At 45.0% G+C, this 20,951-nt stretch overlaps 2 protein-coding genes and 1 long non-coding RNA gene across 5 annotated transcripts in view; 2 read left to right on the top strand and 1 right to left on the bottom strand.

Annotated features, from left to right (window-relative positions):
* The window catches only part of LOC146990925 (von Willebrand factor D and EGF domain-containing protein), a 31,718-nt gene extending 18,769 nt beyond the window's left edge, over window positions 1-12,949 (top strand). Inside the window, exons 18-33 of one of the 3 annotated variants that reach the window (XM_085801460.1) lie at window positions 126-345; window positions 1,140-1,277; window positions 4,224-4,679; window positions 4,820-4,990; window positions 5,533-5,846; window positions 6,437-6,935; window positions 7,375-7,470; window positions 7,557-7,652; window positions 7,740-7,835; window positions 8,012-8,107; window positions 9,431-9,526; window positions 9,606-9,701; window positions 9,834-9,929; window positions 11,212-11,307; window positions 12,095-12,192; window positions 12,682-12,949. In XM_085801460.1, the coding sequence (XP_085657586.1) occupies window positions 126-345; window positions 1,140-1,277; window positions 4,224-4,679; window positions 4,820-4,990; window positions 5,533-5,846; window positions 6,437-6,935; window positions 7,375-7,470; window positions 7,557-7,652; window positions 7,740-7,835; window positions 8,012-8,107; window positions 9,431-9,526; window positions 9,606-9,701; window positions 9,834-9,929; window positions 11,212-11,307; window positions 12,095-12,192; window positions 12,682-12,702 (2,685 nt within the window). In that variant the 3' untranslated portion in view covers window positions 12,703-12,949. Of the gene's footprint in view, window positions 1-125; window positions 346-1,139; window positions 1,278-4,220; window positions 4,680-4,819; window positions 4,991-5,532; window positions 5,847-6,436; window positions 6,936-7,374; window positions 7,471-7,556; window positions 7,653-7,739; window positions 7,836-8,011; window positions 8,108-9,430; window positions 9,527-9,605; window positions 9,702-9,833; window positions 9,930-11,211; window positions 11,308-12,094; window positions 12,193-12,681 lie in introns of all 3 variants that reach the window. The other 2 variants (XM_085801450.1, XM_085801441.1) reach the window with 2 other exon arrangements.
* LOC146990926 (uncharacterized) lies at window positions 1,153-11,121 on the bottom strand. Its single transcript, XR_015037836.1, has 3 exons — window positions 10,922-11,121; window positions 1,346-1,447; window positions 1,153-1,252 (listed from the first exon to the last, which is right to left on the bottom strand). It is a non-coding gene; the product is annotated as an uncharacterized LOC146990926 (long non-coding RNA).
* A 3,779-nt stretch (window positions 12,950-16,728) lies between the features above and the next one.
* Window positions 16,729-20,831, top strand: LOC146990924 (basic helix-loop-helix transcription factor scleraxis-like). Its single transcript, XM_085801428.1, has 2 exons — window positions 16,729-17,476; window positions 19,112-20,831. Exons 1-2 carry the CDS (start codon window positions 16,856-16,858, stop codon window positions 19,145-19,147), a joined length of 657 nt encoding a protein of 218 aa, XP_085657554.1. The 5' UTR covers window positions 16,729-16,855; the 3' UTR covers window positions 19,148-20,831.
* Window positions 20,832-20,951: the final 120 nt, after the last annotated feature.

Raw genomic sequence — 20,951 nt, 5'->3', positions numbered from 1 at the left:
AGTTGTGAAATTTATTGATGCATAAATATTGTGATAATCGTAATACTAATAATTAAGTAATCGAAAATCTATAATCGTGAGTGATGATGCAATGATTGTGAGATGTGTGTGTCTGTGGTTCACAGATCGACGTGGTGCCGTGTGGGTGTCAAAGCGGAGGAACGTGTGTGACGGACGTCAACTTCCCGGCCGGCAGCGGTAAATACCTGTGTGTGTGTCCCGAGGGGAGGCAGGGGGAGCTGTGCGGCCAGGACGTGGACGAGTGTTTGTCGGCGCCGTGCGGCGTCGGGAGGTGCATCAACACGGCCGGCGGCTTCAGATGCGAGTGTCCCGCAGGGCTGAGAGGTGAGAGGTGCAACAGCTGTAGAGAATCAACCACACTGATGTTTTATCATCATAGAATCAATGTCTTACGCAGGGCCGGCCCCTGGCATAAACACTCTATGCGGTTGTTTAGGGCCACAGCCGTTAGGTGGGGGGCCACATGATCAGAAAGGTACCGGGGTTCATTCAAGTCATTTAAACATCCTGAGGTCTGCATGTGCACGCTATGAGCTTCATATGTAATTTGAAGTCAATATTCAGCTTCTTTTATCTCACATTTGAGACATTTGGTGAAAATAGAACGGCAGAATGACAACATTTATGCTCAAGCAATCTTACAAAATTCCATTTTAGACTTGTTTTCTACACTTACTGTATTTATTACTGTATTCATATCCTATTTCAAGCACCAAAACAGTTCATTCTCATGACTGAAGGAGTGTTTTCACAAGGGATTTGAATTTTTTTCAAAAAGCAGACCTCAAATTTCCAGCATTTGGCCTAAATTATTTCTTTCTACAGTGTTCTAGGACAAATTGGCCTCAGTGTGCTTACAGCGGAGGTTCTAATATTTAGACATAAAACACTTGAGTATTGTTACATCTGCAAGTATCTTAAAAAGATCAATTTAAGAAAATATGTAAAAGTTGAGAAAATGGCCTCAAACCTCAGAGGGCATAAACATGTCTGTATTCAGTTTTAACCAGTGATTTGGTGTTTGCACTTAGAGGGGGCCACAAATAAAAATCTTGTTTAGGGGGCCACCAAAATCCTAGGGCCGGCCCTGGTCTTATGAATGTGTTTGTTTTTGGCAGGTATAACGTGCCTGGAAGACATCAACGAGTGTGAAAGGAAACCCTGTTTCCCAGGCGTCCAGTGCTTCAATAGCTTCGGCTCCTACGGCTGCGGCCCCTGCCCCAAAGGCATGCTGGGAAATGGGACCAAATGCACAGGTAGGTGTGTGAACAGTTCCGCCGCGGTGGCGTTGACTTGTTAAACAGCAGCAGACACAGAATCCTACCTCCTCACTTGGCACACGGCGCCGTGAAAACGCTCCAAGCCTTTCGATTTACGAGAGGTGGAATCTGCCAATCTGCCAAATCTGGTGTCCAGTCGTTGAGATCTGATCTGAAAGAAGAACACATGACAGAATGAAAACATCATGGGAATGAAATAAAAACACAGAATCGTAAAACGTCAGACTTGAACAAATCATCTTGCTACATCCACTCAAACCTTCACCGTCTCACCAGGTTGTTGTTGTTTCTTTTCCAAAATAACAATTTTTTTTAGATTAGATTAGATTAGATTGCCTTTATTGTCATTGAAAAAAGAATTCAACGAAATTCACATTCACACACAAGACAGAATAAATACAAAACATAAAACCTATAAAAACATCATAAAATATCAATATAAAAGCATATGGGAACATTAGTCCACAGAAAAAAGATATTGCATATTGCCCGCTGTCCTCCTGGGTCAAGGAAGGATGGATAAAGGGATAGAAGGAAGGAAGGAAGGAAGGAAGGAAGGAAGGAAGGAAGGAAGGAAGGAAGGAAGGACGAAGGGAAAGAAAGAAGGAAGGAAGGCAGGAAGGACGAAGGGAAAGAAGGAAGGAAGGACAAAGGGAACGATGGGAGGAAAGAAGGAAGGGAAAAAGGAAGGAAAGATAGAGGGAGGGAGGGAACAGATTGGGTCAAAAAAGAAGGAAGAAGGAAGGACGAAGGGAGGGAGGCAAAAGGGATTGTGGAAAGAAGGAAGGAAAGAAGGAAGGAAAGAAAGATGGAGGGAGGGAACAGACCAGGTCAACTGGATCAAAAGAGGAAGGAAGAAGAAGTAAGGATGAAGGCAAGGAAGGAAAGAAGCAAGGGAAAAAGGATTGTGGAAAGAAGGAAGGGAGAAAGGAAGGAAAGATGGAGGAAGTGAACAGATTGGGTCAATCTGACCCAGAAGGACAACAGGAGGGTTTAGATATAATAGAGGTCTAATGACAGACTCATATATTCACCCCAGCTCCTGCCTTCAAACCTGGGTCCTATTAGCGGCTATAACATAAGCTGATCAGATGCTGCTGCACTTTGAGCTCGTGCAGCCGTTCTTACGGTCTCACATCATAAAATAAACACTCAATTCATCATCCGTCCAAAGCCGTGATGCTGCTCCAGCGCTCTCTGTGATTATTTGCATGTAATCTGAAAACCTGAAGCTGGGTCTGTTCTCCTGAAAAAGGCCCGAAATACAAAGGAAAACGTGTCCGCTGCAGCTCAGCAGGGGACACGGTTTCTAGTGCTGAATGGAAACCAGATGTCTGATGGCACCTGATACTGCGCGCTCACTTTGCAGCGCAGCGACCGCTAACTGGGGTCAGCGCACTGGAAACACTGGTTTGCACGACCCAACGGAAGAATTAACGACGCTTCTAAAGCCAGTCCAAGGTGACTGGACAAAGTCGGAGCTTCAATCTGTTGCAGACACAGTTTTGTTTCCAGGCTCCAATATGTTTTATGAAAGCTGAGTCATCCTACATTCATGCTGCCATCAAACACATCAAACAAATTTGATAGAGTCCAGTTTATATCCACTGTCCTTTCAGGGACAAACTCTGTTGGTGCCACAGGTGTAATAAAATAAAAAATCTGTGATGCACGACCTTAAAACAAACCTGATTTAAAAATCACCCTAAGTCCATCTGAGACGATTTAGATGTCGAGTCGAGTTGCGGCTTTCTTACAACTGCATTGTTGCCCTTTGAGTAATCAAAGAGCGTCGACAGTAGACATAAGCAGAGTAAAGATCCAACCACAATGTACTCTGCAGGGCTTTATATCGCCTTAATGGAAAAGTTGGCCCACAGCGGAACACACAGGATGAATTACAGCCCCTGACATGTTGTTTGTCACTTTTATGGAGCTTTGGATCCTTTAGATTTCTTCCCTGCCTCTCATCTTCCCGAGCCAGGGGACTTCCTTTCTCAGCTCGGAGCAATAGATACACAACTTTGTGGCAGGAGCCGTCGGGAGCTGCACATGAACTTCGTAAATCTCCGATCTTGGGATGCTGATTCACTTCTACTGGAAGGGGTTGAATGCAGGGCCGGCTCTACGCAGGGGCAAGAGGGGGTAGCGCCCCCTCAAATAAATGTCTTGCCCCCTCAAATCCAAATTTTAGAAGTTGAGAAAGCACATTTTAATATACTCAAAAAATGTGTATATTACAAGTTGACAAAATTATCTGCAGTAGCACAAAAATCCGCCGAAAAAGGGACACTGTTCTTTTCTAAAATGTTTTTTAGTATTCATAAGACTACCTTTCAGTTTTGTAAATCTTGACCATAGTAGAGTTGCAGTGCATCTTCAGGTATATGCACCCCTAACCCCCCATATAATGTGGCTCTTTGCATTACGACAGTAAAAAATTTGGGCTCTAAGACCCTGGTTGGTCCCCCCGGCCCCTAGTTGGACAGGTCTGAAGGTAGAGGCCTGACAAAGTGCAATCCACTTCTCCAGGTTGGGGTTGGACACATAGCCAACAACCCAATTCAATGAAGTTACTATAAGCACAGAGAAAAAAAAGTGCTGGAGCATAATGTGTTCACATGATGCCCCCTTCACATTTCTGACTGCCCCCTCGACTGCTCGACTTGTTGCCACGACTGCGGTCTGTGCTTTTCCTGCTATGCTCCTGGTTTTTAAAAGTGTTGACAAAGTCTGGTCTCCTGCTGTGCAACATTTTGACCGGTCCAGGTTTCCTTCCATCACATATCCCGCAGCCTCAGCTTTCGGTCCATGTGGGTGATCTGATCTTGGACCCAAACAGGAAGTATTTCCAGAAAATATCCAATAACGGCATAATAATGTTAATCCAAAACATAACCTGTGTCTCTCCTTGTGCAGCAGTCGTCAGGCCGGCCACCATCACTCCCACATCTGCTCCTGGTACGACCGTCTACAGCGTACCAGATGTTCCGCCGCAACCTCCCAAAGTAAAGACAGACAGTTTCCAGAAGACCTCAGGTGGAAGCTCCCCACAAACGAGGGCCGAGGTGGGGAGGACGGTACCACGAACGCAAGCTAAGACCACCACCTGGAGGAAGACTCCAGGAATTATCCAGAATCCACATCTGACCAAGGCGGAAACCAACAGGAGCATCACAGCAAGTGCATCGAGCATCTCCTTAACTAAGACGGACGCCTTGAGGAAAACCCAAGGGATCAACGTCGGTCCATCCAGGATCCACACAAACACCATCCAGAACATCTCAAGAGCTTCACTGGACCAGATCAAACCTGAGCCCAAACTCAGCAACACTATTGTCAAGACCCCCACCGCAGGAAACAGCAGAACGGGGTCGGGTAAGTCCAGCATCCCAATGATCTGGATCAACTCTGCTCCTTTAGATCTGATTTACAGGGGTGAGAAGTTACAGTCATAAAAAACCTCTGAGGGTCTGCAGCTTTTCATTGACTCCCCCACTTGGTTGTGATTCCTCCAGGATCGGTCCAGCTCCCGGCCGTCAACGTGTCGGCCACGTGCGCCAGCAGGCCCTGCTTCCCCGGGGTCCAGTGCATCAACCGCCGGCCGCCGCACGTCGGCTACGTCTGCGGCCGCTGTCCGCCCGGCCTTTACGGCAACGGACGCGTCTGCATGAAGAACGCCAAGGCAGGTAAGGGATTCTGTTTTTTAACCTTTAAGACCACCTCCATACATTGCGCTCCACTTTAAAAGATCTTTGATATTGATTTTTTACGATGTTTTGGTTTCCCTTATGTTGCTTTATGTGCTCGTCTTGGTCGGAAGGAATGTCGTTTATTGCCGCAGATAAATCAGCGCGATCGAGATGTAGTAACCACCTCTGGTGCTTTGCTTTTTAAAGTCGGCAGCCGTCCGAAAGCTTTGACAGATGACCGCTTCATGTTATTTTCTCTAACAGCTCAGAAGAGACAGATTCAGTCCAAGTTAAATCCCTTTACTGTGGATCGTGTTTGTCTGGAAAGACACAAAGCAGAACGGAGTGATTGATTGTGCAGATGAAACTTCAGACATGGATCATTTGAATCTCTTTGCAGGCGTTCTCTTAGCATTTTATTCACCCGAGGAGGGATTGCATGTGCGCTCTTTTTGGTTTTGGGGAATGCAGTTGCAACTACTGTACTTAGCTCCGATTGGACATTAAAGGAACTGATGCCGACTCCTGTCTCTCCTCAGCATCCAATCACCTCCCTCAGCAGCAGACGGTGAGCAAGACCAGTCGAGGAGGCAGCAAAGTCTCCCAGCTCCACCTGCCCAACCGGCCCTCCAGGCACAGCATCAAACACCTGTCGCCGTCCGTCACCAGGGGCAACCAGGACAGCTCCCCGCGGCAGGTCTCTGCACCGGGCAGGGGGGGTGGGACGGGCAGGAGGGAGGCGGTCACGGCCCCCAGACCGGCCATCACCCACCAAAGTACCAACTCACGATCAGATGCAAGGACTCACGAGAGACTGAGCTTCACCACCTCCAGAGGGATCTTTGTCCCCAAGGTGAGGCCGACAATTCTCCAACTTTTATCCTTTGTGTGAAAGAAATTTTCATTTTCAATAAAAGAAGACAAGTGAATAAATCAGCGATTGTTTTTAATTAGAAAACTGAAGAGCTTTGGTGTAAGTAGACACATATTGGAAATGACATACAGAGGTCTTGTCAAAAGTATATTGCAGTTTAATATAGCTGCCTGGTATGGTAACCTGAAGGTGCAGCAAAAAAAAGAAGCTTTCCTCAATAGTAAATATTGCAGGGAAGCTGGTTGGCAAGCAACAACGTCAACTCAGTGAGCTGTACAACACCTCAGTCATCAGGAAGGCCAGACAGATATCTGAGGATGCTTCACATCCCTTGAACTCAGAGTTTGAAATGCTTCCATCCGGGCGAAGATTCAGAGTTCCCAAGATGAGTAGAGACATTTTTAAGAAATCTTTTATTCCACAGGCCATACAAGCTCTGAATATTGTTAGAAATGCACGTGGGCTGTAATACCTATCGCTATGTTGTCTAAGCCTATTTTGCACATCATTCTGGTTGTTCTTGTTTTATGTTTTTATGTGTATGTTGTGTTATCTTATCTTGTTTCCAGCAGTCTGAAGCGAGCACCGCCACTCTGAAGGTGACCCCTCCTCCTCCTCATCTCTCCACTCAGCCTCAAAAAGCCATCGAGTCCAAACAGACGACCGTGCCTCACCTCCACCACCTGGCCTCCACCCAGGCCAAACCCTGGACCCCTCCCAGACCCGTCCTCCCTCTCACCGCCGCCCTCACCGCCCTGTCCTACTCCCTGTCCGAGTCCGAGTTCTCGGCGGACGGAGACGAGGCCGAGCCCGGGTCCGAGGCGGCGCAGGTGCTCCCGGCCTCGAGCTTCACCACCCCGGGTAAGACGGTCTACAGCTCCCTGCTGCTCCAGAGAGCCACCTCCGCCCAACCAGGCGCCAGGAGCTTCACGACGGCCGACAGACAGCCGACGACCTGCGCCGACCTGCCGTGCTTCCCCGGGGTCCACTGTGAGCCCACGGTGGACGGAGGCTTCAGCTGTGGGAGGTGTCCTGTGGGATACACCGGTGACGGACGCACCTGTCGAGGTAGACAGAACTTAAAGGGATAGCTCAATATTTTAGCAAATTCGCCTATTGTCATAATCCCTATAGTCATAGCAGTAGGTTCATTACCTTTAATTATCGGTGCATGTTGTTTTGAGATCAGCGGGACAGGTCCCCTGTCCCTCATCAAACTCATCAAATACACAATCCAACAACTCCAAAACGCTCTGGTGGAGAAGTTGTGACCTGCACATTCACCACGCTATGAGATAATAATGTAATATTACGAGACAGAGGCAAATGCGTAGCCGGAACTACATTCCAGACATTTGAAATCACTCCGCCCAGCAGCCATGTCAGCCTGCAGATCTCAAAACAACATGCACCGATAATTAAAGGTAATAAACCTACTGCTATGACTATGCGAATTTGCCAAAATGTTGAACTATCCCTTTAAACAGATCCTTTATTGTGTTTCCAGCTGTGTGCAGACACACATGTGGCAGGAACATGGTGTGTGCGGCACCAAACACCTGTCGTTGCAAACCAGGCTACACTGGATTGGACTGTCAGACAGGTAAACAAACACATTCCTCATGTTTAATATTATTATTATTTTCACATTTTTCACCCATGATTCTTTCCATCCCCGTATCTTCTCAGCCATCTGTGCCCCGGAGTGTGTGAACGGGGGCGTTTGCATCGCTCCAGGTGTGTGTCAGTGTCCCAGAGGTTTCCACGGAGAGACATGTCAGGAAGGTAAGGTTGAATTCCCCAGTTTCACAGCTGCTCCAGTCACGTTCTTATAAATAAAGTGTAATTTATAAGTGCCGCCGGTCTCTGCAGCTCTGTGCAGGTCGCCATGTGAAAACGGAGGCACCTGTGTGGGACCGCAGACCTGCTCCTGTCCCTACGGGTTTGTTGGACCTCGGTGTGAAACCAGTGAGTTCACAGCCTCTAAGTTACACACAACACAGAGGAGGAGGATTCTGTCATTTCTGTGGATTTTATGATCAGGGGTTCTTTGTTAGACTCCACTGAGCGATTTTCCTTTCAGAAATCCAATACATCCAACTATTAATAATGTTGCTCTGTGCTATTTTTCCTCTTTATTCCAGTGGTGTGCAGCCGCCACTGTCACAACGGAGGCCAGTGTGTGTCTCCAGATGAGTGCATGTGTCTTCCAGGCTGGACCGGACCGTCCTGTGAGACTGGTAAGTGTGTATACAGTGTGTATATGTAACGGAGATCCACGGGTATAGCCCATAAGAGACGTGCTAACCCACTTGCCAAGTGGCCACAGTCACGAGCAGGGCCGTTGTATAGGGGAGAAAAGTGATGATAATTCTAGGGGCCCCACAAAAAACCCAATAAGTCTAATCTCTGTACTGATTTATTCTGCATAAGACCCTGACTAATGACTCATAGTAATGCTGCATTAGCATCAAAACACAGTAGGCTAAATAAAAAATGATAATACATACGTAGTCTTAGAAAAAAAAGTGGAAAAGTCAGGGGGTAGGGGCCCACTTTAGTATTCTTTCAGGGGGCCCAGAATTCCTAGCAACGGCCCTGGTCACGAGGTACCAGAAAGGAGAAGTGACTGCGTGTAGCGGTTAGCGGTACTGAAGTTTAACTCACTCACCCATGAAAGACGTGCTAACCCACATGCCAAGTGGTCATTGACCTCTTGGCGAAACGGTTTGCATCGTCGCCTGCGGTGCGGGAGACCTGGATTCAAAACCCCTCTCAGGGCAGGCCAGAACAACATCAGTCACATATTTATGGTGTGCATATTATGGCAAGCCATTTTAACATTTAAAAGCCAGACTGGATATGTGTTGTAGATATCTGTAATTCAGTTTTGCCTCTAGTCAAAAAGAACATTTCAGATATCTGCAACTACATTCTTCCTATCCACAATTGTCATTTCAGATATCCACAACTACGTTCTTCCTAGGACAAATGACGTCACTTTTGCCATTCATGTGTATGGGGTTTGTCATTACAGATATCTACAATTCAGTTGCAGATATCCGCTATGAGAATTACGGATATCTGTAACTGAATTACGACTAGTACTAATTCCAGTTTGAGATATCTACAACGTCATTCTGACTAGTCATAATTCCAGTTCAAGATATCTTTAATTCACCTCAATTAAAGATATCTACATGTCCCTTTTCGGATATCTTAAATTAAGTTTTGACTAGTATAGGCGAAATGACGTTGTAGATATCTGTAACTGGAATCTGTAATGACAAACCCCATACACATGAATGGCAAAAGTGACGTCATTTGTCCTAGGAAGAATGTAGTTGTGGATATCTGAAATGTTCTTTTTGACTCGGCAAAACTGAATTACAGATATCTTGAATAAAAAATCCAACTATTCAAAATGTAAGTACGACTAGTCAGAAAGACGCTGTTGATATCTACAATGTTAATTCCGGATAGTCAAACTTAGCTTTTAAATGTTAAATCCGCCTGCCATAGCATATAGCGTGTGTGCTGACGCCTCTCTCTCTCTCCTCCAGCTCTCTGCTCCCCCGTCTGTCTGAACGGGGGCTGGTGCGCGCGGCCGAACGTCTGCGAGTGTCCTCACGGTTTCTACGGAGCTCAGTGTCACAACGGTGAGTCAGCAGCAGCTTCGCCTCAGTCAATCTGAGGTTGTATGGACTCAGCATGACGTTGTGTTTTCTCCTCTTGCAGCCGTGTGCACTCTTCCCTGTAAGAACGGCGGGGTCTGTATGAGGAACAACATCTGCTCCTGTCCTCAGGGATACACCGGGAGGCGCTGCGAGAAAAGTCTGTCATCCTCCGTCCTCCACTTCATCATTTCTCTCCTCGTTGTTTCTGTCGTTTCTTCTCCTTTTCTTCTCCTCCGATTCCTTCTTTTCTCACCGGTTCTTTCAATACCCCCTCTCATCCTCCCTCCAGGTGTGTGCGAGCCCATGTGCATGAACGGCGGCAGGTGCGTCGGCCCAGATGTTTGCGATTGCCCGTCGGGTTGGCGGGGGAGGAGGTGCGATAAACGTGAGTGCCGTGATACGAGAGAGTTTTTACATTCACATCATCATCATCGCTCAGGCCTCGATGCTTTAACACGTCTGACTACGCACTCACAAAAACTAAACTGGTTTGTCAGACTGTCTCTAAAATATAAACCAAAACAAACTCACAGGTGGAGGTGAATTGTCAGATCAAAAAATAGGTTACAAATAGAAAATAATGTGTTTAAAAGGTGATTTAAACCAGGGGTTCTCAACTAGTCTCACTCTGGGCTCCACATTTTCCCATGGTCATTAAGTTGCGACCCACTTTTATAGAATTCAAACCAAGAATTTTTTTTTAAAGCCTTTAAAAACTCATTTTGCTCTTTATTGAGCAAAGTGCATTTCAAGGCACATGAATGAAACTGAGGAGGACCATGACAACTGCATGTACGGAAGTGAATAAAAAAAATATCAAACTGCACAAAACGATATATTTGACTTTTAATGCATTTCTGCATTCAGAGCATATTCACAAAAGTGAATAAATATCAAATTGCGCAAAATAAAGACCCACAAAACAAAACAAGATTCACTGCATTCAGGCCACATTAATAAGAAAATGATATCTTTGCATTCAGAGCAAATGGAGCAAATAATAAGAAACTGAGGAGGAGCATTACAACTGCATGTGTTCACGTGTCTCGTGTGCCTTTCAATGTAAGTTATTTTTCAAAATAAAAGACGTGTCCAACATCAGATGTGCATTAAATATTATTTACTTTTTTGACCAGCTGTCCGTGACCCATCCAGAACGGGTCCGCGACCCACTTTTGGGTCCCGACCCACCAGTTGAGAACCACTGATTTAAACTATAATTGAATGAATCGTGTCAAAACAGTTGTCTGATCGACAGCACAAAATATATACATCAGCAAAAAACAGAAGCTGAAATCAGATCATCAATCACTTATCAGTGTTCTTCTATTGACTCATCCGTGGTAGCCTATTAAAATAACTCTTAACATACATGACTCACCACGCTGTAGCGGAGGCGGCTGCTGTGGCACCGTCTGAACCCTGGGGGCTCTGCTGACAGACGCAGCTCCACATCTGGGAAACATCAGCTGCAGCGTTGTCTGCTCTGTTTTATGAAGCCGACCCTCTGACGCTGAGGATGGAGGAGGAGGTTAAACGCAGATAATGTTATCTGTCCCAGCTCAAAACCTGAAGCTTTTATTCTGAAGGAGCCTTGACCTCCTGGTGGGTCGGCGTCTTGGGTCTGAATCTATCTGAGGTTTAATGTTTTGTTTTGTTATTTGCAGCCAGCTGTTTGCAGAAGTGTCTGAACGGAGGGGAGTGTGTGGGTCCCAACACCTGCCACTGTGCACCAGGCTGGCAGGGCATGCTGTGTCAGATCCGTGAGTATCACAACACCAAAGTATCGGAAATTAGTCTAATTCATTATTTGGATATTTGTCTTTCATTTCTTTCGATTTATTCCATTCATGGTTTACATACTTCACACAGTTGCACATATTTACATGATGTACACCATGAATGAAAAGGAGCAGGATGAAGAAAAACTTATAGTAGGCCTACCTGCCCCTTTCTATAGTTAGAATTGCATTGGCTTAATATCAACAGCAATATTATACACTATTTCAAAAAATTTAAGATGATGAAACATAATAACAAATACACAAACAAGCAAAATAGCAGTGGACACAGCTCGTGTATCTATCTTTCTTTTTTTCCCTTCTTTTTCTCTTTCTCCTTTTTTGTAGGCGCTTATTTTTTCTTTTTTAAACATTTTCTTAAACTATTTTATTTATTTTATTTAACCTTTATTCAACCAGGCGAGCAAATTAAGAACAAAATTCTTATTTTCAAGTGCAGCCTGAAGTGTGAAAAAGTGCTCTATAAATAAAGTTTGATTTGATTTGAAAGTTTGAAGGGGAAGGAACTATAAGATATACTTGTACAATTTTTCAGTTCCTTGCTTTGTGAATGCCATAGTTTTACTCCTGCAACAGCAGGAGTAAAACATTTGTTTTAAGCTTAGCCTTGCAAATGTTTGTTTAAAATCAAGCTTCAATCTGTTATCCGCTTTCTCCAGCTTGAACAAGTTCTGTAAATGTTCTGTTCTTTGCTTTATCTGAGTGAAACCTGCATCAGCTTCTGATTTAGTGTTTTTTTCTTTCTCAGCTCTGTGTGAACAGAAGTGTCTGTACGGGAGTCGATGTGTCCAACCGAACGTCTGCGCTTGTCGGAGCGGTTACTCAGGTTCTCTTTGCTCCAGGAGGGTAAGAAGGGCCAGAGGTTCATTTGTCAAAGTTAAAAACAGTTTGGCGCATAAACAAGAGTTTCTGACTCTTCAATGACTTCTAACTATAAAAAAATCACTGTCTTCCCTCCTCTCCTGGATTCTTGTCTGATTCTCAACCTCACTCCTGACGTTTTTATATGAAGAACGTCTTTTATTTCCAGCTGGTCTGAGATTCACACACACATGTGAGTCAGGTGATGTGAATAATATAGAGAAAACTGGAAGCACCTGAAAATGCATCCATGAATGCATGAGGTCTGTGAGGCTTGCAGTAACTTAAGAAACATGCAGAGTGAATTCACTGTGCAAACATACAAGTGCAAAAAAGAAATACTTACCAGACACTCCAGATGTTAAATGTGAATCCCTTTTAGCTGCAGCAGTGAAATCTGTTGAGTTTCTGTAGAGAAAAAGAAAAGATGTCATGTTTTATTTTGTGATATTTTCATATTCTTGTTTCTTCCAGCTTCCTATCGCCCACGGGTGAGATTCATTCAGAGCCAGCAAGCACCGATCAGCTCCAGGTGATCCAGAGACATCAGCACAGAGCAGCAGCAATAATAAAACTCAATACTCTCTCCGCTGGAAGTCACAAACAAACTCAAGTCTGATCCACTTAAACTGGAAACAGGAGGGAAAATAATGTTTCTACAACCTGACAGCACCAATTTAAAAACAGGACTTTTTTGTTTGTTTTTAATGGTTTAAAATGTTCCAGAAAACAAGGCTAACAGTTTTCCCCCTGCTTCCAGTCTTTGTGTTAAAGGAATAGTAGCATTTTTTTAAAGTGGGGTTGTATGAGCTACAAATAGCCCCTAAGTACTTTAATTGCAGTAGAAGACTCTCTGCACTCCTCCCGTTAGCAACGCCAGCCCATAGCCCTGCCCAGAGATTTACAACATACATTGTTGTGAATGGACCCAAAGAAACGGCCTATTTTCACAGCCTAAAAGAGGTTTTACCTGAAAAAAAAATACACAGTTCCATTGTTCGCTATAATATAATTTTTTCCAGCCCCTCAAAGTGCAGGAAAAACACAGTTTTTATTTGGACCGAACCAACTGCTGATCGGCGGGCGCTAACCCTGGGCGGAGGGATACAAACTGCGTTTTTCCTGCACTTGAAGGGCTGGAAAAAATTATATTATAGCGAACAATGGAACTGTGTATTTTTTTTCACGTAAAACCTTTTTTTAGGCCGCGAAAATAGGCCGTTTCTTTGGGTCCATTCACAACACTGTATGTTGTAAATCTCTGGGCAGGGCTATGGGCTGGCGTTGCTAACGGGAGGAGTGCAGAGAGTCTTCTACTGCAATTAAAGTACTTAGGGGCTATTTGTAGATCATACAACCCCACTTTTAAAAAAAATGATACTATCCCTTTAAACTAACGAGACATGGACAGAAATCAGTGGAGCTCATTTTACATTTTCACTGTAAACGCCGCCACATTCAGGTTCCTCTCTACAAACCCAAACCTCTGTACGAGTATTTATTTATTTGGTTGTTTTATACTGTCGCATCTGTCTTGTTGTATATATCTTAATCACTGTATAATCTGTGTTATTTCTTATTAAAGCATTGTTTATTGGTTGTTTTGTAAGAAAATAAATAAATAAAGATCCTATTAAGGTATTGATCGGACTCAGAGGTGGTGCATATTGAAAAGAACAGGGGCCCCAGCAGGACGCCCTGGGGGACTCCTGTGGGGAAGTAACAAGATGTGGACGTTGGTGCAGCGCTGCAGGATTCAAACCTGGGGTGCATTTTACTAGGGGTGGGAGAAAAAATCGATTCACATATATATCGCGATATCTTTTTTGACGATTTTTAAATCGATTTTTTTTTTTTGAATTTTTTTTTTTTTTTTTTTGAATTATTATTTTTGAATGATTGTGCAATGTGCATTTGTTAGCCTTTTTTACATACAGAGAGTACAGGTTTTGAAAAGGGTTTAAGTTCACTTTATAATGGAATATGTTAATTTATAGGCTCCTACAGTATTTGTGTGCAGATAAATGTTTAAAATGCAGACTGAAAATCGAGAGAATCTGCAATATCGTAGAATCGCAATTTAAATCGAATCGCCATCCAAAAAATCGTAGTAGAATCGAATCAGGAGAAAAGCGTATCGTCCCAGCCCTACATTTTACCCATAATGCACCTCTAGCTGACAATCACCATGGTTCCTCACCTCTCTTTACAATGGGTTGAAGATCCCCATCCATCTCCTTGCTCCCCAAAGACCTCCAACATGGTCGCCTGGAAAATACAGATTTAATTTCAAACACACAATGTTAAAACGCTCCTCTAACATCGCTATGTGCTGGTGAAGATGCTTCAGTTTGTCGTTTGTTGTTCCAAGAGGTTTTTTTCTGCCTTTGCCGGCAGCAGCAGCAGCAGCAGCAGAGAAGCATTTGACTTTGCTGCAGGGGCCAGACAAGTTCGCAGCCAGCGGGTCGGGGCCACAGGGGCCCACGAGGAAATGAGGATTAAGGGATTAATGAGGCCACATTAGCTCCGCATCAGTTAGGATTCCTCCCTGCCAGCCTCAGCCGGACTTCTGCCTCCGCCGTTTGACTTTTTACAGCGGATTAGGAGGAAGCTGGACGGTTTGTTGAGCCGCAGCAGGAGCAACCAGCCCCGAGCTCTGTTGATATTTGTTTCTATCACTAGTCTCATCCCTCTGAGCAAGTCGCTTTAACGTCTCACAGTCTTTATTCCCACTGCTGCGGAGGATAGGATACCTCTGCTAAATACTATGTCCCTCTAAATCCTCCTGTGGCAAACAAACTAGGGGACCTTTGACCTGAAGCAGCCGCTGCATATCCTCTGTTTGGGTCGGCTGCGTGCTTATCGGGGAAAAACAGACTCCACTTCTGCCAAAGGTCAATATTTTTGAAAGAAAAAACAAACCACCAACCTAAAAGAATGGAAAGAAGGGGGTTGCTGCCCTCTGCTGGCAGCAGAGCAGGAACCACAACAAGGAAATGAGATCCATAGAAACAGATCAAAATGAGCTGGAGGTGAAGGTGAAGAGTGGACTCACAGCTCAGTGATGCTGAGTAAAAACTGTCTTTGCATCGTTAAGTTTTAATCAACTATGTATGAACTGTGAATGAAACTAACCAAACAACTTGAAGGTCGTGGCTACACACACACACACACACACAGAGGAGGCATCGTCCGTTCACAGATATTTATATCCACTCCCAAAGATGGCACTGGTCAAGGTGGAGGGTGGTGTGTTAGTGTGTGTGTGTGTGTGTGTGTGGGGGGGGGGGGGGGTTACGTGTCCATCATGGTGGGTACAGACAGACCGGGTGGGCACACCTGGACTGTTCACTCAGTGGAGGCTCAGAGCCGCCGGCCAAGGCAGCAAAGCTATCCTCCACCCTGGATGCCAGCAGGCGGGACACAGGGACATAGTAACACTGGTTATTAGCAGGGGAGGGGGGGTAAAGGGGGTGGGGGGGCGAGACCAGGGAGACAACAGGTGTCCATCAGGTCCATGAGCATAGTTAGTTATAGACAAACGAGTGGGACGTGATGTTCCAAAAGTTTCCAAAACCTGCAGCAACAAAGTGCAGGAAACTTCTTCATCTTAATTCACAGCTGGATTTGTCCTCAGGTTTTACACAAAGCCTCAACATGTCTCACACACTCTGCAGCGTCCACATCTGTTGCGGTTCTGCAGCATCTCAAGGACTTTGTGTTTTTCACTGTGATGCATCAGTGGGTTTATTGTCAGGAGGCTTCTCCCTATTTTTTGTAATTAAAGCAGAAGTAAGTGGTCCGGTCGTTTTCGCTAATGCTGCGTTCCAGGCAGGCTTTTGAAATCGTAAATTACAGCTTCAAGTCACAACTTACGACTTTGTAGCGTTCCAGGCAACCCACTCGTGTTTTTCCGACCTGTTTTACCGGTGAAAGTCACTATAACGGCCACTCGTAACTTCTGACCCGTGAACTCGTACCAGATCGAACTGGTACGACTTCACGGTCGGAAAAATACGTGTTTCCTTGAACGCACCATAACTACGTCGCCACATTCATAACTACGTCGCCACATTCACGGCGTCCCTTGGCTGCACACACAGCCCTGCATGCTGTTCTCTCTCCTCATTGGATAAAAACTGTAGGATACGATAAATGTTTTCTCCTCAGCTCAGAGCAGAGCAGAGTGACTGACAGACCTGTGTTTCAGTCCAAACACTCTATGTAAGTGATTGCTGTCGGAAGATATAACTATTTAAGACTTATATTAACACAAATATATCACTTACTTCTGCTTTAATAATAAGTCATAAAAATGGAGAGACACACAGAGATTTTATATTGTGATAAGTTTCTATCTGAACCTCCAGTATCGGCCCTGAGGGAAGCCCCATATCGGTCGAGCCTAATTTAAACCCATATCCTCCAGACCACAACAGGTGCCCCCTCCCTCCCTCCCCTCCTCCTCCTCCCATAGGCTCCACCTGTCCTCCCTTTTCCTGGGCCGGCGACCCAGAAAGCAGCCGTCATTCATTACTAATGGTATGTCGATCCGCCGGGGGCCGGGGCGGCGCAAACCCCCTTCGGTCACCGGATCGGCGGCAGCTGCTCGGCCCCCCGGTGCTATTTTCACCCTCAGGATAAAGTGATGTGCAGCCGCCGCGCGCCCGCACCGCCCGCACTACGGCCCCAGCAGCTCCAGTCCGAACCGAGCAGAGCCAGGATGAAGTCCACATCAGGCAGCGAGCTGGACGACCTGGTCACCAGCAGCGACAGCTCCGACGGGAAGTCCACCGGCGGCTGCAGCCCGCGCAGGGAGGCCGGGGAGAAGGAGGGGGCCGCCGGCGGTGGTGGTGGGGTTGGGGGGTCCCGGCGGAGGAGGAGAAGGAGGAGGAGGAGCAGCAGCGGAGGAGGAGAAGGAGAAGCGCGGCTCTGCGGTGCGGGCAGTAAGCAGCGACAAGCGGCCAACGCGCGGGAGCGGGACCGGACTCACAGCGTCAACACCGCGTTCACGGCGCTGCGCACGCTCATTCCCACCGAGCCGGCCGACAGGAAACTCTCCAAGATCGAGACCCTGCGCCTGGCGTCCAGCTACATCTCGCACCTGGCCAACGTGCTGCTGCTGGGGGAGGACTGCCTGGACGGACAGCCCTGTCTGCGCTACCAGAGCATCCTGCACGGCCCCGGTACCGGCGGCGGCGGCGGCGGCGGGAGCGCGCCCTCGCTGCGGCCCATCTGCACCTTCTGCCTCAGCAACCAGAGGAAGCTGGTGAGTGTCCCCCCGCGCGCTCTCAAGGACCTTCACGCGCAGACAGGGCCGGCTCTAGGATTTTGGTGGCCCCCTAAAACAAGATTTTTGTTTGTGGCCCTGCACTCTAAGCGCAAACACCAAATCACTGGTTAAAACTGAAAACAGACGTGTTTATCCCTCTGAGGTTTGAGGCCATTTTCTCAACTTTTACATATTTTCTTAAATTATCTTTTTAAGATACTTGCAGATGTAACAATACTATACAACAGTAACAATACTCAAGTGTTTTATGTCTAAATATTAGAACCTCTGCTGTAAGCACACTGAGGCCAGTTTGTCCTAGAACACTGTAGAAAGAAATAATTTAGGCCAAATGCTGGAAATTTGAGGTCTGCTTTTTGAAAAATGTCAAATCCCTTGTGAAAACACACCTTCAGTCATGAGAATGAACTGTTTTGGTGCTTGAAATAGGATATGAATACAGTAATAGATACAGTAAGTGTAGAAAACAAGTCTAAAATGAAATTGCTTTTTGAGCACAAATGTTGTCATTCTGCCGTTCTATTTTCACCAAATGTCTCAAATGTGAGATAAAAGAAGCTGAATATTGACTTCACATTACATATAAAGCTCATAGCTGCACATGCAGACCTCAGGATGTTTAAATGACTTGATGAACCCCGGTACCTTTCTGATCATGTGGCCCCCCACCTAACGGCTGTGGCCCTAAACAACCGCATAGAGTGTTTATGCCAGGGGGCTGCACCCTGCCTTCACGCGCAGAGGTAGAAGGTGACACCTGTGCAGATCGATGCACGCGCATTATATTAAAAAATAAAGTTTCCAAGTGCTGAGGCTGCAGGAGAGGAGACAAGGGTCAGAGATGATGTGGCACCTGTTTGCGCTGTGATTGACAACACAGGATGACAACATGCTGTGGTGCCTTCACGGGCTTAAATCAAGTGTGGGCCTCTCACTCAGAACTACTTGAGGCACACTGGCACATTAAAGTAGCCTAATGATGAATAATATTGTAATTCATTCTATCTCTAGAAAGTTGTTTATTCTAAGGATGCAGCTCATAGGCTCCAAAGAAAGTATAAATTTAAACATAATGCACACCAAATACATAAATACACATTTAAACTTTAAAGAAGCCATAGGTGAAACATTAAATTCAAAATGAGCTCATAAAAAACAACTAAAAAGCTTTAAATGTGCTGTAATTATTCAAACTATAAATAAATATCACTGATATTAACCCATGCTGCTGGTTTTTAGCCAGTAAACGCTCTTTCCTTTCCTGAACAGGCGAATAGTAGTGGATTAGAAGTGTTAATAGTAGGTGGAGGTGTTTGGCTCCACACTTTGCAGTTAAAAATAGAGACGAGACACTGGCCCAAGATCAGTAATATTATGTCACCGTTACTTTTAAATGTAAAACTCGAGACTCAAAACAAATTGGGAGCCTGGGTGAGATTTAATGTCGCAAATCAACCCGATATTGAGTCTTTTTCTTTATTCCAGCGCAGTGATTTCTTTTTTCTAGTGTAGTTTCTAGTAGATTTCACATTTTAACATTAGTGTCAATAGGTTATGAGTCGTGGTGCTTTCACTGAACCGTGTTGAAATGAGCTTTCTTTGCTTCCACAGCTCAGGGACGGAGGGAAGCACCCGGCTGCTGTGTGAGGCGAAGCTGCTCGGACGAGGAGGAGGACGATGTTGCACCCTGATGTTGTTTACATGTTATAGACGCGTGGCGTTCAAAGACACCTGTAGGACTTTGTACATATTTATATGAATGAATATATTTATTTTTTTGGATTCGTCTAGAAATCACAGACACGACTGACACTGAAAAGCACTTTCTGTTCACGCTCGTGTGCTTCTGAACCTCTGTGTTTTGGTTGAGCTGTAACCTGAGCCAATGTGTAAAGTTGCACCTGACAAGGAGTGAGGGGGGACGGGGGGGGCTATTTTGGTCCCACGAATAGTACAACCCCCCCACCCCTCACCCCCACCGTGTGTCTGACTCATAAAAAAAGCCTCGTCGCCTTCAGTCACATGAAGGAAACTGAAGAGCTGTTGCTGTTGCAGCTGCAGCGGTTGCTGTCACTTCAGTGGTGTTAATGTTGCCTTCAAGTGCTGTCAGAAATGTTGCAATCGCCGCGCTTTAAAGGACACGTCGACTCATCTCCCACCTCTAGTGGCGAAGAGCAGGACCTGCAACAACACGGACGGTTTGCAATCATTTGCATTTCTGTCAAATTAATTCACAGAACTCTCTCTGTGGTGCATTCAAGCGTCACTCTGTATTTCGGAGAATTCTGGCAACAATGCAACTGTGAAGTCTGCAAAAAGACACGATCGGATGTAATTTCGTCGAGCCCGGCGCAATGGATCTGCTAAGTGAGCATAGAAATTGGAGGAAAAAGGGGAAGAGAGCGACGGAAATTAACAAATGAATGTGAATAAACAGGTTTATAGATGAGTTTTTACATCAGGTCGATTTAGGAGAGAGATTTTACACATTTACACAACTTTACTGAACTCAGGGGAAGATTTTTCTTTGTTTTATTGTAGAAGTCAACACCCCGGTTTGGACGGTTTTTATACAGATGATTATATTAATTAATCATTGTCACTAATTTGCACAAATTTAAGTATGAATTTCTGTGACAGCTCGAGTTTTAAAGCCTTTTCAGTCATTTTTCTGTCAGAATGTTCGACACTGACTCGCAGGCTGGGAACGGTATTAGGATATTTCATCTGCATTATTATTTTAGTCTAAAAATTATTACATGGTTCATTTAATTTCATAAATTGAGGCTGAAAAAAATTGAAAAAAAATCAGACCACGGTGATTTGAAATCGTTTGTTACTTGTTGAAATTTGTCTGACGGGGTTCTCTACTTGTCAAAAGTTTTGCTTTTGGCCTGCAGCCCGGATGAACTGTCGAGATAAGAGAAAAAAAAACAAACATTTGCAGTGTGATGAAATGTTTACTTTTGCGTTGTTGCACAATCTCTGTATCACTTTTAAAAAAAAAGCACATCAGTGTGTGACGCCCGCGGCATGCGGTGTGCATGAGGTTTCCTTTTGCACTTTTTTTTTTTAGGAAAATACACAAATCAAATCATTTTCACACCCTGATGATGAATTATACAGAAAATAACAGATGGAAACTATCACTGGGACATGTTGCACGCTACCTCAAAGCTGTGTTTTAGATATGAAGGCCTACCTCTAAATCTAATGTGTAACATGACTGTATGAAGATGTACTTGAATACCTGACGACTGTGTCAAAAACACAGAGAAGCTGCTTGAAGAGAAATGTATTTTTGTACAATAAACTGAAATATGAGAACATCAAGTTGTCCTTGTTCAATTTTATGTATTTTTTAAAAATTTAGTTTCTAGTTCATTTAGAATATTCCTCGTGGAGAGATGACGTTTACTATAATAAACATTTCTAACTAAGGATAATTAAG

The sequence above is a fragment of the Trachurus japonicus genome, chromosome 2 (genome assembly GCF_045865225.1).
Source record: "Trachurus japonicus isolate A0001 chromosome 2, Traja_1.0".
Classification (NCBI taxonomy): domain Eukaryota; kingdom Metazoa; phylum Chordata; class Actinopteri; order Carangiformes; family Carangidae; genus Trachurus; species Trachurus japonicus.
This window is presented reverse-complemented; position numbering and strand designations above follow the sequence as displayed.